The sequence below is a fragment of the Eleginops maclovinus genome, chromosome 5, assembly GCF_036324505.1.
Source record: "Eleginops maclovinus isolate JMC-PN-2008 ecotype Puerto Natales chromosome 5, JC_Emac_rtc_rv5, whole genome shotgun sequence".
In the NCBI taxonomy this organism is placed as follows: Eukaryota; Metazoa; Chordata; class Actinopteri; order Perciformes; family Eleginopidae; genus Eleginops; species Eleginops maclovinus.
Window position 1 is genome coordinate 27294891 of NC_086353.1, and position 18483 is coordinate 27313373.

The window sequence follows — 18483 nt, forward strand, 5'->3', positions numbered from 1 at the left end:
CACACACACACACACACACACACACACACACACACACACACACTGAAAAAACTCAAACGCTGAACGTATTTAAATGTTTTTGTCAACACATTTAAGATAACTGTATCAGGTTAGTTGAAAGCAAAAATATTAGGTTGAACCTTTGTTTATAACCATTGCTTTCAACTAACTAATACAATAAAGTGTTATTTCTTAACATAATACATTTAATTATAGTCAACGTTTCAGTTTTTTCAGTGCATACACACACACACACACACACACACACACACACAGACAAAGCACTTTCTGTAGTCTGTTTATCTCCTGCTTACAGACACGTACACAGTGAGTGCTGGATGGACACATATTAGTCCGGTCCAGGTGCAGGACGACAGACGAGACTTTTATTTCTGCGTCGTTAATCCTCTTCATCCCCTTACCATCTTGTCCTGCTTCCTCCCCTGTCTAGCTCTCACTGTTACTGCCGTTTTTGTTCTTGTTGCTGCATGTGTAACTTTTCACCCTGAGGTTTTGAGCCCATCAGATAGCACCAGAGTTTTCCTTTCTGCAGGCCTTGTGTATCCCTCTCTCCCTCCCTCACAGGAAGTGTTGTAAGTGTAGGCTAATAAATCGGGAAGATTGTACGGTCAACTGTAGTTGGGAACTGCTTTTCATACAAGGTTTAAATTAACTGGGCAATCAAATAGTCAACATCACTCCGTTAAAATCAAGAAAATGGGTCACATTATAAGTCCTACCCTTCTTTTTCTTCTAAACCAATCAATCATTCCCCTCATCAGAAGAACAGACAAAACAGTGACAACAGACGAATATGGAATTCATCAAATTGCAGGAATGCTTTGTGCACCTTTCTTGATGAAAGGCAGGAATCTTCTCAAATATTTCACTGTCAGGTTCATACAGCTTTACAGACTCTCACATGTGCAAAACCTCACCTTAAAAATGTTATTTTAATTATCCCTTACCTTAGTCTCTTTAGTGAATAAATGGTACATTTGTTACACATATGTAATGTTAAACGCTCTCTTTTAATAGAATTTGTGTGAATAAGATGACTTTCCCCAGATTTAGATCAGCCTGAGGCAGAATGGATACAATCACCCTGGTCCAAAATGAACTGTGGGTCAAAGGGAGTCTATCATCTCACAGTGATCATCTGTGGCGTGTAATTACAGAAGTTGTCAGCTCTGAAAAATGTTCTTTCAGCCGCTGAATAGACTGAGTCAGGGTTAGTCTACTTTATAATATAGAAAATGTCAAATCAAATCTCTATGGGGCCCTCCAAATTGATTTAATACAATTTGTATCACTATGTCATTTAACCATTCTGGTGCAAAAATACTTCTGATAGACCTGAATGTGCCCTCACTCGTAAAGAGTTTCTACTGAAGTTATTAATGTCTTCATCCTGGCTGGACTCACTGCGTCCAACAGTTTCCACCAACAGCCGTTTAGCAAAAAAAAACATTGTTTCTACTTTCTTAGATTTGAAAACTCTCAGTTATGTTGAAAAATGTCCAACTGATTTAGAGTCAGATTAAATGTCATTTAGATTTATATGAATTGCAAATGTGTCTTTGGGACCCGCAAATAAAACAACACACTCACCAAACACAACATACAGTTCAGACACATTACAGAAAAGTGCATCTTAAAGTCTGAAAGTGGCTGGAACTTGATAATACGCCCAACATAAGTGTACTTCAGTCCAAGCAGAAAATAAATATTATTAGCCTTAAAAATCCCATTGGAGGCCTCACATTTACACCTGTAATCATAAAACATCCGGATGTGTTTTTCTTCTCTCCTGCATGGCTTTAGAACTGCCGGGGCTCCTTGCTCCTCGTTAGATTGTGTGCAAGTTATTTTCATTTTTAAAAGCCTTGAGAGAAAAAGAGAGGAAGGAATGATGGGAAAGAGTCAGAGGGGAGGGAAGGTGGTATTTATTCTAAAGGCCAACCATTCCCACAATGAACAGCAGCAATTATGAAGGAGGATTGTCCTTGGAATTGGATATCTGTTGCCACAGGCTTGTGTGTGTGTGTGTGTGTGTGTGTGTGTGTGTGTGTGTGTGTGTGTGTGTGTGTGTGTGTGTGTGTGTGTGTGTGTGTGTGTGTGTGTGTGTGTGTGTGTGTGTGTTACATGTTTTTTGTGGTTTGTATGTGAGTCTATCCCTCACACAGCATTATTAAAAGTATATTTTTTAATAAATATAACGGAAGTGATGCTACTGTTATCGCAATAAACCCAGCCTTGGCCCTTATCTCAGACATCAAAGCTTTGCAGGGACTTTTTCATGTTGTTTTTCTCATATACTCTATTTTCCATGTCATGTAGACTGCAGTGTGTGTGCATGTGTGGGCCAGAGGTGCATGCTTCCCTACAGCTTGTTATGTCATGAAGCTTGATGAACATTTGTTTAAATCGAGCTTTTGAGATTTAAAATGTCTTTCTATTAATTGGCAATGTTGGATTGAATTTGATAATCTAATAACTAATATTAGTTAAGTAGGGTTGGGAGGGTTTAAAACTGTATTCTGTTACAATGCAATGTAATCAGAAACCTAATCAGAGTATGACCATGTTGATTACTTTCCGCTAGTTCGGGATTTCAATGCAAATAAAAACAAGAGAAAGTAAATAACAATAAGATGTTTTTTCACTTGAGTGTATGTAACAGTGTAACCTTGGAAAATAACAAACAGAGATATATCATGTCAAAATGTAGTAACAGTAAGAGTTTACAAATGCTGTTCAAGCCTAAAGGAATCTAAAGCATAGACTGCATTTCTGTTTAATAAATCAGGTGTCCATCTACTGCAATAGAAAATACATGTATCTAAAATAAAAAGGAATTAAAGTAACCTAAATTAGATTAGATTAGATTAGATTCAACTTTATTGTCATTGCACAGAGTACAAGTACTAGGACAACGAAATGCAGTTTAGTATCCAACCAGAAGTGCAAGTAAAGCAGTAAAAGTGCAGAGAATGTATATACATATGAAGGTAGTGAAATATAAATAATAAAGGATATGAACAGCTCGAATAAGGTATGTGCAGTAAAATGTTAAAAAGTAAACAGAGATGAGTTTAAGGTATGTATGAGTAAACAGCAGCAAGGTAGTGCAAATGGCATAATGTATGTAAAGTGCAGTTGAATTCAAGTGATGGTAGAGGTAGAAATTGCAGAATGAGGTAGGTAGTGAGGTGCTGAGGTAGGTACAGTGTATAAACGGAATAAATATAAAGTATGTACAGTAACATTTGTAAGTAGTGCAAAAAGTTCAGTGGCTGGGGGAAGGTGCATGGCCGTACAGGCCAGGGTGGGGTAACCAGGGGGGCCATCACCGTGGTGCGGAGTTCAGCAGGATGACAGCCGAAGGGAAGAAGCTGTTCCTGAACCTGCTGGTCCGGGATCGGAGGGCCCTGTAGCGCCTCCCAGAGGGGAGGAGGGCAAACAGTCTGTGGTTGGGGTGAGAGATGTCCTTGACAACACTGCGTGCCCTCCGCAGACACCTCTTGTGCTGTACAGTCTCAATGGTGGGAAGTGAAGAAGCAGTGATGCGCTGGGCAGTTTTCACCACCCTCTGAAGCGATTTCCGGTCCGCAGAAGAGCAACTGCCATACCACACCGAGATGCAGTTGGTGAGGATGCTCTCGATGGTGCAGCGGTAGAAGTTCTCCAGGATCTGAGGGGACAGATGAGCCTCCTTCAGTCTCCTCAGGAAGAAGAGGCGCTGGTGAGCCTTCTTGACTAGAGTTGAGGTGTTGAGTGTCCAAGAGAGGTCCTCGGAGATGTGGACACCCAGGAACTCAAAGCTGGCGACACGCTCAACCTCCGTCCCGTTGATATGGATGGGGGTGTGTGTGCCACCTTTGGTTCTCCTGAAGTCCACAATGAGCTCCTTGGTCTTCTTTGTGTTGAGAGCCAGGTTGTTGTTGGCGCACCACTCAGCCAGGCGCTGGACCTCATCCCTGTAGGCCGACTCATCGTTGTTGCTGATGAGGCCAATCACCGTAGTGTCGTCTGCAAACTTGATGATGGTATTAGAAACATGTACAGGTATGCAGTCGTAGGTGAAAAGAGAGTAGAGGAGAAGGCTCAGCACACAGCCCTGTGGGACACCAGTGTTCAATGTGAGGGTTGAGGAGGTGTAGTTCTCTAACCTGACAGATTGGGGTCTGTTGGTTAGGAAGTCCAGTATCCAGTTACTGAGGGAAGGGCTGATGCCCAGATCCCTCAGTTTAGTGATCAGTTTGGAGGGGATGATGGTGTTAAATGCTGAACTGAAGTCTATGAACAGCATTCTCACATAAGTGTTTTTATTGTCCAGGTGAGAGAGGGCGGAGTGAAGTGCCGTGGAGATGGCATCCTCTGTACTCCTATTCTTGCGGTAGGCAAACTGTAGGGGGTCCAGTGTGGGTGGTAAACAGGATTTGAGGTGAGCCAGGACCAGCCTCTCGAAGCACTTCATGATGGTGGGGGTGAGTGCAACGGGGCGGAAGTCATTAAGGCTCACTGCCTTGGAGTGTTTGGGCACCGGCACGATGGAGGTGGTCTTGAAGCACGTGGGGACCACTGCCTGGGCCAGTGACAGGTTGAAGATGTCCGTCAGGACCTCAGTCAGCTGCCCAGCACAGGCCCTGAGCGCGCGTCCGGGGATGCCATCAGGGCCAGCAGCCTTACGTGCATTTATCCGGCTCAGTGCAGCACACACATCGGTGGGGGAGAGTGTGAGGGGCTGATGGTCTGTTGTGAGCACAGCCTTGATGGCCACCTCCTGATTGTCCCTGTCAAAGCGGGCATAGAAGCTGTTCAGCTCATCAGGGAAGGAGGTGTCACTGCTTTGGGGGGAAGGGTTGATTGATTTGTAGTCTGTGATGGCCTGGATGCCTTGCCACATGCGTCGGGGGTCGGAGCCGCTCTTGAAGTGCTCCTCGATCCGAAGCTTGTGCTCCTCGATCCGAAGCTATATAAACCATAAAGAAAATTCATTCAGTACGTCTACCTATTATATATCCATCGCTATTTAAATGTATTCTAACACTGATATCCTACTATCTCACTTTTTTCTGATACTTGTGTTTTCATGTAATCGTAATTTAATACAGTTACATTTTTTGTATTCTGTTAACATATGATCTGACCTTAAGATATAGTTTGTGCTAAGCAACGTAACCTGTTAATATGGCTGAAGCAAACACAGTTGATAAATCATCTGGGGAAGTTTAGGGAAAAGGTCAAAGTTGAGTTAAAAAGGCAAACATTAATCACAGGTGTGTGACTGTATAGGGCTTCAGTCACACACACACACTCCTCCCCTTCCACTTTAGCTGTAACCTCACTGCATAAAGGGCAGTTCCTCTGCATAAATCACGAGGTGCAGAATCATGCAAGATAGATAAATTACTCTAAATTACATTACAAATTAAGTAATCAGATTACTATTACATTAAAAAAGAGAGAGATTGCAGTGTTAGAATGCCTTTTTAAATAAGGACGGATTTATCACAGGTAGACGTACTGAATAAATGTTCTTTATGACTTATTTTTAGGTTACTTTAATTATTCTTAATTTTGAATATTTGTTTTATTGCAGTAGATGGACGCCTTCTTTTTTAAATAGGAATACAGTCTATGCTTTAGATTCATGCATTAGGCTTGAACAGCATTTGTAAACTCTTACTGTTGCATTTTGATGGAATGTCTTCTTTTCCAAGGTTACATTTTTACATATACTTACATTCCATGCATAATTTAGCTTTACTGTGTTTATTTATGTTTCTGACATGTATATACTTCATCTGCACTACTAATAGTCCGATCTAGCAACATAACCCATCTCTATTGTACTCTAGTTTAACCTACTCTGTTTCATTTTGCACTATTTCTTTATTTTTATTTTCTAATTTTCTTATTTTGTCTTGTGTCCTTTTATAGTATGTTGCTTTGTTGAATATTTATTACTATAACTACACTACTGCATCTGATAATAAAAACCCTTGAACCTTAAATTAAAAACATCTTATTGTTATGTATTTTCTCTGGGTTTAATTTGCATTGGTTTTTATATTGAGGTCATCCAAAAGTAACAGTAAGTAATCAGGTTACATCGCTTTAAATTTGTGATACTCAGATGAGGTGACTGATTCCATTCCATTTTGACATGCAACTAGATATTATAAAGGATTACATTTTAAAGTCCCCCCCAACCCAGTGAATGTTTGTGATCCATGTGATAAGGCGTGCTTCCTCATTGGACAGGACACCATCACCCTGACATGAGAGCTTTTTTCTTCTGACAACTTTTAAAGTTGCTTTACATTCTTCAGGGGATGAGACTTTTTCAGCTGCTACACCTGTGAGAAAAAACATTTCTAAACATAAAAGAAGTGAAAGGGTGTCCTCTGTTGTGTTCTTAACACATGTCCTTCCCTTGAAGTTGTGAATCATGCAGCTGCAGCCCCTCTCAGTGTGTGTCAGATTATCCGGCTGAACTGGGATCAGTTTGCTCTTCTGAACGGACGCAGTCAAGGCTGACAGCTTGTTGATTCCAGTCTCTCTTTGAACACAGTAGGATGGTTTCACTTCCATCCATATGAGTAGTTCTCCTGCTGCAGGGAAAAGCTTCCACAGGAGGGTTTCCAGCTCTGACTCACCACAGCTCCAGGTTCACAAGCCTATTCATATTTATAAAGAACAGCAAATGCTGGGCTGTTGACAACAACTTTATTCCAAACAACGTCCCCTGACTGTCCACCTTAGCTGAAGTATGGATGTATAGTTATTGCTATATTCCCCTGACCTTCAAGTAAAAAGCCTCCAAATGGTTTATGGTGTTCAACCTCACGCAAGGCTTTGAAACCTTTCTTAAACCCACAACTTACTCTAAAGTCTCCTGCTAACATCCACATTTCCTAAAAAGGTTTTGTTAGAGAGAACCAGTCTTGGATGGCTGTTTCCATGGCCATTAATCTTCACACACACACACACACACACACACACACACACACACACACACACACACACACACACACACACACACACACACACACACACACACACACACACACATACACACACACACACACACACACACACACACACACACATACAAACACACACACACACATACAAACACACACACACACACACACACACACACACACACACACATACAAACACACACCCACACACACACACACACACACACACACACACACACACACACACACACACACACACACACACACACACACACACACACACACACATGCAGGCTCCTGTCGATTAGCCAGCACTCTCCCATGACCCTTTGCTCCTGTCCTCACCAGGAGGGGTTGAGGATAACGTGCTAGCACAGCATGGCTCTAATTTAATGAGGTATAGTGCTGTGTGTGTGTGTGTGTGTGTGTGTGTGTGTGTGTGTGTGTGTGTGTGTGTGTGTGTGTGTGTGTGTGTGTGTGTGTGTGTGTGTGTGTGTGTGTGTGTGTGGCACGGTTCTCTCACTAAATGTTCCCAAGATGAATCAGTAATTGGTCCTTGACACAGCTCCCTCTCATATCTGCTGTGAGGATCCAGACTCCTTGTGTTCTTCCGTATTCAGCCAGCATGCAGGTGACTGCGCTTCATCCCCATCACAGCATCACTTTGTCGGGGGGACTTGAGGGACAAGGGTCTCCTCATATCCACCTTCTCTCAGGTTGTGAATAACGGGGGATTTGTTTGTTTTATTTTCATATCCCGAGGTGCTTTTAACAGGGTCCTTTGAGTGACAGTAACACACTGATTGTGTTTTGTTAGTTTTGGAGGGTGTGAAAATGATCTCATTTTAAAATATTAAATATTGGCACAGCCGTCACTACAGTATATCACTATCACTTATAATGGTAGTGAGCTTCACTATCCCATGCCATTAATCAGTGCCTTCTACAGACTCTCTGATGGACCAGACCCTAGCTAACTTGTAAAAGTGACTGTAAATGTTTTAACTCTTTACAGACCAGGACATCATCACTGAAATTTGCAATGCTCTAAGTCGTACGCAAATATTAGAGCCTAGCTGATGTCCATGTATACATAAATGCAGAACTGTGCAGCAAACTCTTTGTTGTGGTAAAGAAGGGCTGAAATGTGATGGGAGTAAATTCACTTTCCAGTATGGATACTTTAATTGCCCCATATTTAAATCATTGCATCCTAAAAGTTGTAAAGTGCACTAGCTGAATCCAGATTTATCTTCCTTCCTATTTTTATGTAAAAGACAGAGCAGTTGGGTTAAAGAATAATATAGATTGCAACCTGCCTCCTGGGCAGAATGGATTCAGAAGAGCTGTCTTACGTTATACCAGACAGAACATTATTACATTTTCTTCCGAGCAATTTTCAAAGGATTGAACACAGACAACAGTTCTCGTTATCCACGACGATGTGTAGGTTATTGTTCAAGCATCTATGGAGCTCCTAAAGGAGATGTAAATGTAAATGAACTTCATTCTGAGGCATCAATCCATGTACCTGCAGCATTAATGCCTTGATGTATGTCCCATGTCTATTTATTTACCTCTTATCATATGTATTTTCAGTATATAATGGATTTCTTAATGAGGCATGCAGCATCTAAGGATAGGGTACCTTATAAATCTTTTCCGAATTATGTCTCAAAAGGGTTCCCAAAATTGCATTTATACTTCTTATTTATTACTTTTTAAAAAGGATTTAATGTTTAATTGCTCAGTATAGTCTTTGCTTTAGCACCTTCCAAGGAAATTCTTGCCCCAGGTCCTAAACTACTTTAGATTTATAATCTGTCTAATAGTACACTGTGTAACTCAGGTTCAGAGACAGTTTTGGTATTTTAAAGTGCTTTATTGTATTACATTTTGCCTCAATCCAGCATTATAAAAACAGAGCATGTGCAGTGTGGATACGTGAGAGTAAACTCAGACAACAGCTTATATTAGAAAACTGCAGTGTGTATTTTGTAAGATTGACACACAAATCAGAAAACTAAACCCCTCTGCTGCTTCACTTTGTAAAATGCCACCTCAGCTCCGCAGTTCTTCAGACAGTCAGCATAATTCAGCAGACACCATGAAGGATATAGGAGTGCATAGAAGTTTAGGGAGGAGGTGCGATGGGGAATAGAATTGGGCTTCATGAGTGGGTCTGTTCGGTTCTCTTCATACCAATTTAGATGTTTTTTCTCCACAAAAAAAAAAAGAAGACAAACAGTTTACATCTCAATTGAGATGCAGGGAGCAGCAGGAAGGAGATATCATGAGAGCGGATGATTTACAAGCCCAAGGCCGGGAGCACACACACACACACACACACACACACACACACACACACACACACACACACACACACACACACACACACACACACACACACACACACACACACACACACACACAGATAGAGAAACAGAGTAAACACGTAGGTAGTAGAGGTTAGGGGTGTATTTGGGTTATGTCAGATTGTCTGCTGGAGGCTTACTTTGAATAGAAAAATTGATTGTGTTTGACTCTATAATGGTTTATATTATGTGTGTACTACTATGTCAAAGTATATCTTAATGTATGTTGTATAATGTGTGTGTGTGTGTGTGTGTGTGTGTGTGTGTGTGTGTGTGTGTGTGTGTGTGTGTGTGTGTGTGTGTGTGTGTGTGTGTGTGTGTGTGTGTTGTGTGTGTGTGCAGTTGCCCACTTAATTTGCATATTAATCCTAAGGAAATAATATCTTATTTATGTTCCAAAAACGTACTTCTTACTCCATACAAACACACACACACACACACACACACACACACACACACACACACACACACACACACACACACACACGTTGCATTGTCTTGACTTTTCCTCCCTTTTCCCTCTACCGTACTCTTTACTGGCCTCTTGTTCCCTCCTCTCCTAACTTTTGTACCTTGTTTCATTGTGCGTAGCCTACTGTATTTACCCAGCTGTCTCTCTCTTGCTCTCATTATTTTTCTCTCCTGGTCTCTAGCGATGCACCTCTTTGGTCTGAACTGGCAGCTTCAGGAGAGTGAGGGATACGGAGCATTTGAAAATGGAGGAGGGGGAAGAGATACAACTCCCAACACCTTCATGGTGTCGACAGACAATGGTGAGTTCCCACTTAAAAACAGTTTTATCCTTTGTTCTGACAGGAAAGAAAGCACAAAAAGCAATGATTGCTTCAGTTAAACTTCCGATTGGAAACAAATTGTGACGGAAGGAGAAAGCCACTAAGACTCAAACAGAAACATAGAAATTATTCACAGGTTCCCCTCAGGCCCTGAGGTATTTAAATTGTACTTATCCCCATCGTAAAATGAATATGCAACTAATACGCAATTTTGATTTATTCTATTCAGTGCGACTGCAGGAAGTAGTTTGGTGTTGGTTTACCGCAGCAAAAGCAGCTCAGAGTTCTTGGAGGTTTTACAGTGTTTGACTATTAGAGTGAAGCCGGGTTCACATAAAATACACTGGAAAAGAAAAGGTTATCTGACACGATAAAAAAATACGAGCTAAATGGTAATATGCCACTTAAGTTGTGTTGCATAATCAGAGTATTTTTATTATATAGTATAGTTCATGTAGGCCTTTCTCAGATCAAGAGGAATAGTACTAAATGTGTATCATCATCATCATCATCATCATCATCATCATCATCATCATCATCATCATCATCATCATCATTTCAAAACCCCTGTTTATCTGTTAGACTCCCGATAGCAGGCACTTGCACAGATAGTTCTTTTGGCTTCCTATTAGAGATTTGCCCTTTTTATAATCATTCAAAAACGGTAAAATCTCCAAAATGAAGGCAAAGAATAGTGTAAAGTCTAAATTCACAGAACAAAAATACGAATCGAATGTACTGTCCTTGCGCACATGTAACCCAGCACACAAAGGGTTAACTCCGGTGTGGTGAACCCTTAGCCAATCGTAACACAGAGCTTTCAACACAGAAGTGCTAATCATAATGCAGCCGCATCGCCGTAGGCGGGCAATGCTGCGCATGCTCGTCAGACGCCAGGTGACAGTACAGAACGCTTAAAGTGTAGGTCAGATAAAACCTTAATAGCTTAATTTAATGTTGCCTAATCATAATCGTAACAGTTTGCTCTTTGTTATAAGGTTGTAGACGTGTGTGTGAGAATCCCTGCTCTGTCAAATCTGACTGGTTAAACTTTACCGCGAAGTAAAGAAATAATTAAATTAATGCTGCGCCAGTGCTAGGCTAAGCTAGCTGGCTAAAGTGAATACGCGTTGAATAAACAATATAAGCATTAAATGAACAGTGCAATTAGCTAACTGTTGTAGTGCACAGCTAAATGTGTTGACAACTTTACTCAAGAGAATATTAAATCATGTAGGGTTCAGTTGCTCAGTGTTTTTACATGGCTTATTTTTAATACTGAAGCTACATAAGTTGTGTGATTTAAAGAAGTTCCTGTTTGTTTATGTTAGGATGTTATGTAGGGCTAGGTAACATGTGAAGAGAATCTACTGAAACACTTAATTTCTTTGCATTGAGTATTAGCATATGACTATATGTATTACACGTGTAACAAAATAATGGCCAGAGTTCATTTTTATGCATTTGAGCCCCTTCTCCTCTGCACGTGCCTGCCTGCGTAAAGTACTGATTCAGGAACCGTCCACATTCCCCAGTGGGTTTGACACAGCCTAAAGTGCCCTAGTGATGCTGCAACATTAATAACAGTCAAAATATCTGGTTGTTCAGAATAATACTACAGGGATAAATGTACACACAGAAGGACACTGAGGTTTTTTCCAAGATGCAGAAACTACTGACTAAGTAAAGCAGAGCAGAACAATGTGTGGCTGAATATATGAAGGACCAGGAGCCACAGCTGTGCTTCCTCTCAGGGTTTGATAGATAGATGATAGACACGTACTGTACAGATCCCAATTTAGGATTTTTAATTTTTTAATTTTTGCATTGCAGCAGACAAAAAAAACAAGGCAAATTAAAAGACTAGAACTAAACAATTCACACATCAGAATAAAAATGTACCCAAAATATAAAGCAGGATAGTATAAATACATGAAGTGTGTAAGGAATGGAATATTAAATTGAATATAAATGTAAAATGTACATTGAGTTAAAAAGTAAAATGTACACACACCTGACACTGAGCAGCTCTGTGGACAACACTTTGGGGGTGGGGGGTGTATAGTAATGGTGATGATGCTAAAAAATATTTGATTTAGTTGATTTCAAATATAATGGGTGTTATATTTATGTTTTTTCATCCAAACATCGTAGTCTATCTTAACTTTTTAAAACATTTGCCAGGTTAGCTTCCAGCGTTCTCCAGAGGTGAATGAGATTTAAAAAAGGTACATCAAAAGGGTAATCAAAGGGTGTGTGTGTGTTAAAAATAAAGGGAGACGTGTGTGCCTCCAAGCTGGGCTTAAAGACTTGTCAAATGTTTCAGCTCATATTAGTGTGACAAATGTGCTTAACGTCTAGACTGTGTACACACACACACACACACACACACACACACACAGTCCGTGTTGGTTTATTGCCCAGATGTCATGACTTAAGCTGTTACAGTGTAATGTTATGAAGGTCTATGAAATTGTAAACTTTGAACAGCGGTAAAACCATTCCGGCTCCAGTGCACACAGATTGAAACAGAAATTAATGCCCGTCAATACGTTCTTAATTGTAGATTCCCGGCTAAGATAACTGTCAGTGAAGTGCTAACATTAACCAGAATGTTTCCTAATTTATAAAGGTAGCATTAAAATCATGCAAACCCCTGTTGCAGAGTTACAGATTAGACTTTTGAACCTTTATGTGGCAGTTGATGGCCGAGCAAGCAATTATATGAAAACAGATTCCAGTTATAATGGTAAATACAATTTGGATATGATGGTAAAATGTATTGCCATAATTAATTGATCAACCTGCAGATTCTTTGGTACAGCTACTGTCAATGCTTCATTTGTGTTCCATTATAATCTGACCTTTGCAGGAATAGTATACAATGAGTGAGAAGAAGACAACATGTTTTACATTTTGTTTTTATGTCTTTGCAGGAAAAATGTTTCTTCTAGAGAACAACACCATAGACACGGGGGAGGTGGATGTAGGGAGGCGAGCAATACAAGATGTACCCCCAGGTTAGTGACACACACACACACACACACACACACACACAATACATTCACCCATTAGTGTGCTGCCATCAGTGCTTACTGCTCTTTGGCTTTTATTTTTTTATATACAGCCGTGGAAAAAATTAAGACACCACTTCAGCATTATCATTTTCTCATTATTTATAGGTATGTCTTTGAGTTCAATTTTTTTTTTTTTTTAACATAATGTGAATAATTGTCAGTATGCGGCATCATGTCAGCAGTTCCAGGAGAGGAGGATCTATAAGAGATGAATAATTTATGTCAACACAGTGACATAGAAATAACTTTTTACAAAGAAAATGTGAAATAATTGATTTTCAATTTCTGCTTGCATTGGGGGTGGGAGCATCTTAAATCCAGGACTTTTTAAATGTGGTTTGGTGTGAGCGTGTGGATTTGTACAGTGTACAGAGAGCAAATCAAGGAGTGTTTTAATCTTTAAATTGCTGATTTTTATCTCCTTCTTCATCAAAGGTGTGTTTTGGAGGTCCCAGCTATATATTGATCAACCACAGTTTTTGAAATTCAACATCTCCGTGCAGAAGGATGCTCTTGTTGGAGTCTATGGACGCAAAGGCCTGCCGCCCTCACACACACAGGTCGGTAACATGAACACATGCATGTGCATGCAAATAAAATGATGTGCTTATTTATTTGAATAGCTCAGGCAAGTTTATACAATACAATTTATCCAAACCTAGTTTTTCCAGCCTAAAGGCCATTCAGACAGTCACCCTTCTCTGTGACACCTGATGGTAACAGCTGGTTTCACGTCAGAATAAGTGCCAAATCATATCTCCACAATCGTTCCAGATCCGACCTGCTAACATTTCTTTCTCACTTTCCACAAGGCACAAGTGTCAGATTAATGTGAAGCCGGCAGCAGCAGAGGGTTACATGTTTTTCTGTCTGACACACAAAGGAGAAACATTGGTTAAATAAATGGAATGCTAAAGACCAAGTTTTAAGTTGTTTGGGGGATATAGTTCATACATTAGATCCTCTTAAAAATATTAGATTAGATTTAGATGTATTGTCCCCAGAGGGAAATTCATTTTCACTGTACACAGCATACATACAATATATAAACAATAACAGAGACAACAACAGATACACAAATGACAGTTACGCTTAGCAATACCTGTTATTTAAGGCAGAAATGACTGCCGGAACAAGCAAGCCCTTTTATGTCTGTAGTAATAATCTGACCGGCCCAGTCTCACTATTTTTTCACTTTTAATTTGATATCCAGCTAAAAAAAAATTAGCAACCACATGTAAGCAATAATAAAGTAGACCCAACTTATTATCCAAATACAAATTAAATCACATTAAATTCAATGTCTTAAAAAAGGCTTAAGTCACCAATTGCCACAAACTGAGCACACAAGCACACATGAAAAAGTCAATTTTTATCTGGAATAGAAGAACTGAAGACTTGTTCAGATCAGAGAGGAATCCGCCTCAGGACAGAAGAATGTGAAATAGATTCAAGCGTAAAACTGACATTTAGATAACATTTAGTGTAAGAACAGTATGACCCAGTGAAGGAATGGTTACGACTTTCACAGCAGCTACTAGCTAAATAAAAACCTGTTTGTGGATTTTCAAACCAGCACAGACCTCGTTAGAAGCTAGAGCGGTGTTTTCATCAGTGTGTTACTCTGCTTTTACCAAACACCTAAAGTGATAAACAACATTCTACCTCCCCAAATGTCAAGACCCCAAATCCCGGTTGCAACTTGTGATGTCTAGGACAAGTGCTTAATGGATTCTTGGTTAATAATGAAGGAGATAAGCTCCTTACACAGCTAAACTACCATTTGACTACACTTACATCTGTGTGATAATCATGTCTTCCACCAAGGGAATAATCCACTTATCTGTGAGAGACAGCTTCACACAATGCCCCCCGATCACAGCTCAATGCAAGCACTTTCCATAATAGACAATGGTGTGTGTGTGTGTGTGTGTGTGTGTGTGTGTGTGTGTGTGTGTGTGTGTGTGTGTGTGTGTGTGTGTGTGTGTGTGTGAGAGAGAGAGAGCAAGAGAGAGTCCTTGTTATAGTCTACTCCATACATTCTCATACTTTAAGTTTGGATTTCAAGTCTCATCAACCTTGTTTTATTTTTTTAGCTAAGGAATTATTCTAATTAGCCCATAATAACATGCTACTGTGAATGCATGCGTGTTCAAACGAGTGCATGCGAGTTTTTCTCATATTTAAATAAAAGAAATATCAGCACACAGACAGAATCAATTAACATTTATAAATAAAGATAGGGTCATAAGAAACGATGTAGTGTGCAAACTTAATATGTGTTTATCACACCCCACAGTCTGAACATCAGGGAATTAAACTTTAAATATATATATCCGTAACAAATTTCATGGAATTTCATTCAATAGTGATTAACATATGCACCAAAAGGGTTTAATAAGTTGGCAGACTTCCTAGATCAGAGGTCATAGCATTGCCAAAATTCATAATGCTCTGGGTGTCATAAATAATCAAAAGAAACTGAAATGAAATCTGGACTGTTCACACCAGCCTTGTTTAGTCTGGTTGAATCGAACCCGGGAGCATTTCAGCCCTGGGTTTGGGTTTGTGTGAAGGCAGTCTGAGACCTCTGATGTGGATTAATCAACCGGACCCTGGTCCGCCTAAAAGAGGTGCTCTCGGACCACTTGCTAGTGAACTCTGGAGCGGTTCATTGCTGGTGTGAACGCAGTCCACTAACACGGAGCGTAGTATTACTGGAGGAGAAGTTAGCAAGTTGTGGCTAACAAGCTATTTTATTGCATTTTTATTTTATTTTATCTAGGCTGTGTATCCTACAACAGCCTATAGGGTCATGCTTTCATTCATTCTGAAATCATTCATTAATTCACGGAGACATAAACAACTAAACATGAGCTACGCTATATTTGTGTTACGTCTGGGGCACAATAAAATGATAAAACCCAAATGCACGACTCGACACAAAAGGAGTTTCCAAAAAAAGGTTTTTTACTAGAGGTAATATTCCATAGTCACAAAAGTCTAAGCATAACGCACACTAGCGTGGTGAAAACTCAAAACGATCTGGCCCTGGGCACAGAGACAAACACAGCTTAAATATACAAGGTGAACACAGGTGTAAATAATAAGGGCGGGGCAGTTAATCAGGTCAAGGGGAGGGACAACCAAGGAGGGGAAATCAAGCGAGACACAACAATTTGCTTTTGTGACTGTATACCTCCCTGATCCCTGTGAACAGCAAAAAGGCCGTAGTACAATCTGATAAGAGACCCTTGTCGCCGTTGAAACCTCCTCTTTACTGCAGAACGTCCCTCATTATGTGTTATAACGTGCTTAATGCACATTGTCTGATATAATCATATGTGCTGTCCACTTAGAGTCTGTTGATCTGCTCTCCAGATTAACAAGAGCATGAATCACCTGCAGATCCTCCATGGTGGGGGCTACGGTAGAAATTGCCATGATATGCATTTTTACCCGCTTTATGTCTGACCAATTGTTGAACAGCAAATCGGTGCACATGACTTTTCTTTACAGTTTGTAGTCTGTTATAGTATTGCCTGTGAGAACGCAAACTGAACCTTCTGAATGAAACCATGTAACAAACTCTAATATTAGGTGTGAATGAGACCTTAGCCTGACCACAGTTCTTCTCTGTAGGCCACAGTCTGGGCAACCCGTGTCTTAGCCTTCAGTTAATTGTTAGTTTGTAAAATATATAATCACAATGTTTTCTCCTGTATTTTCTTCTTTCAGTACGACTTTGTGGAGCTTTTGGACGGCAGTCGCCTCATTTCCAAAGACAAGCGGTCCCTCAGTGACACAGATGCAGGACATGCTCACGAGGAGGAGTCAGCAGGAGGGGCCCGACACACGCGCTCTGTGAACGTGCACGGCGCCGGCTTCATCCAGTACCTGGACACAGGGATCTGGCACCTGGCCATGTATAACGACGGACGCAACACAGAACAAGTCTCCTACAACACCATCGCTATAGGTGAGGAAAGGCTGTGACAACAGATGCACCTGCATTATGCCAGCTTGTCATTACAGTAATTCAGATTGTTATACCTTTGTTTGTTTATTTGATTAATAACACCATCCCTGCTTCAGAACACCAGCATTTTTCTCTGTTGCCTGCATAACCCGCATTCACATTTATTTTGAATGAACATTAAATCAGCACTCGTAATTCTCATAATAAATTGTTCGAAAACATCTACTACTATACACTGAAAGGCATAGTATAGTATTATAATATTGTTAATGTGTGTGTGTGTGTGTGTGTGTGTGTGTGTGTGTGTGTGTGTGTGTGTGTGTGTGTGTGTGTGTGTGTGTGCGTACGGTGTGTCAGAGAGTCAGCAGTTGTGTGTAATAGAGAGCGAGAGCTTGAGAAGGAAGAAGGCAGCGCAGTAATTGGATGTTAGAAAGTGTTGATTGGACTGTCTGGCTGTAACTATAGCAACCAGTGAGGACCGGTGTATGGTGCTTGTTCATTTGTACAGTTACACATCCAGCCCAGCCAATGAAAGTACACCCTTAACTCATGTCTCCCTTTCCCTCTTTCTCTCTCTCACTTTCACTTCATCTTAATCAGAGTCGATCATGGAGTGTCCGCTGAATTGTCATGGAAACGGGGATTGTCTCTCCGGAATATGTCACTGTTTCCCAGGATTCCTAGGGCCTGACTGCTCTCGAGGTAAACACAAACACTATCCCACCCATAGATGACAGCCCTGCCCACTTTTTTGTGAAAACACGGCAAGCGGAAAGCAAGTGTCTCATCATGCCTAAAGGCTGCTCTTTGCTATATAGCACCCCAAACAAAAGAATCCAGAGTTATGATTTCTTTACTTCCTCTAAGGAAAAAGGACAGTTAAAGACACAGTCTGTGTCTTCAGACTCCACAGACCAATGGAACCCGGTCAGTAAATACAGGAACGTCAGTGGGAAACACCTCCTAGCAACTTAAGATGCTAATGAGGCTAGCGTCAATCCTCAAAGCACACAGGGGTCATGTTTAAGGTCAAACAGTGACTGTAGTCGCTGCTATCAAATATAAAACACTGACAAGCCAATGAAATCCTAGTTCCAGTGTTAGCTGCTGCCTGACACTCGTCCAACAGCAGACCGACCGGACATCCATCCCTTATAGATCTAAATTAAACCATAAATCCGATCATCAATGTCTAATGATATTATGTATTATTTTCTCTGTCCGACCATCGTAATTGGGCTCAAAAAAGGTGCGGTATTATTATTA

At 40.5% G+C, this 18483-nt stretch overlaps 1 protein-coding gene across 3 annotated transcripts in view; it reads left to right on the top strand.

The window, feature by feature from the left end:
- The window catches only part of LOC134864628 (teneurin-3), a 294448-nt gene that overhangs the window by 202727 nt on the left and 73238 nt on the right, over positions 1 to 18483 (top strand). For all 3 annotated transcript variants that reach the window (XM_063883759.1, XM_063883760.1, XM_063883761.1), the window contains exons 12-16: positions 10021 to 10140; positions 13098 to 13181; positions 13674 to 13798; positions 16977 to 17217; positions 17818 to 17919. In XM_063883759.1, the coding sequence (XP_063739829.1) occupies positions 10021 to 10140; positions 13098 to 13181; positions 13674 to 13798; positions 16977 to 17217; positions 17818 to 17919 (672 nt within the window). The remainder of the gene's footprint in view (positions 1 to 10020; positions 10141 to 13097; positions 13182 to 13673; positions 13799 to 16976; positions 17218 to 17817; positions 17920 to 18483) is intronic.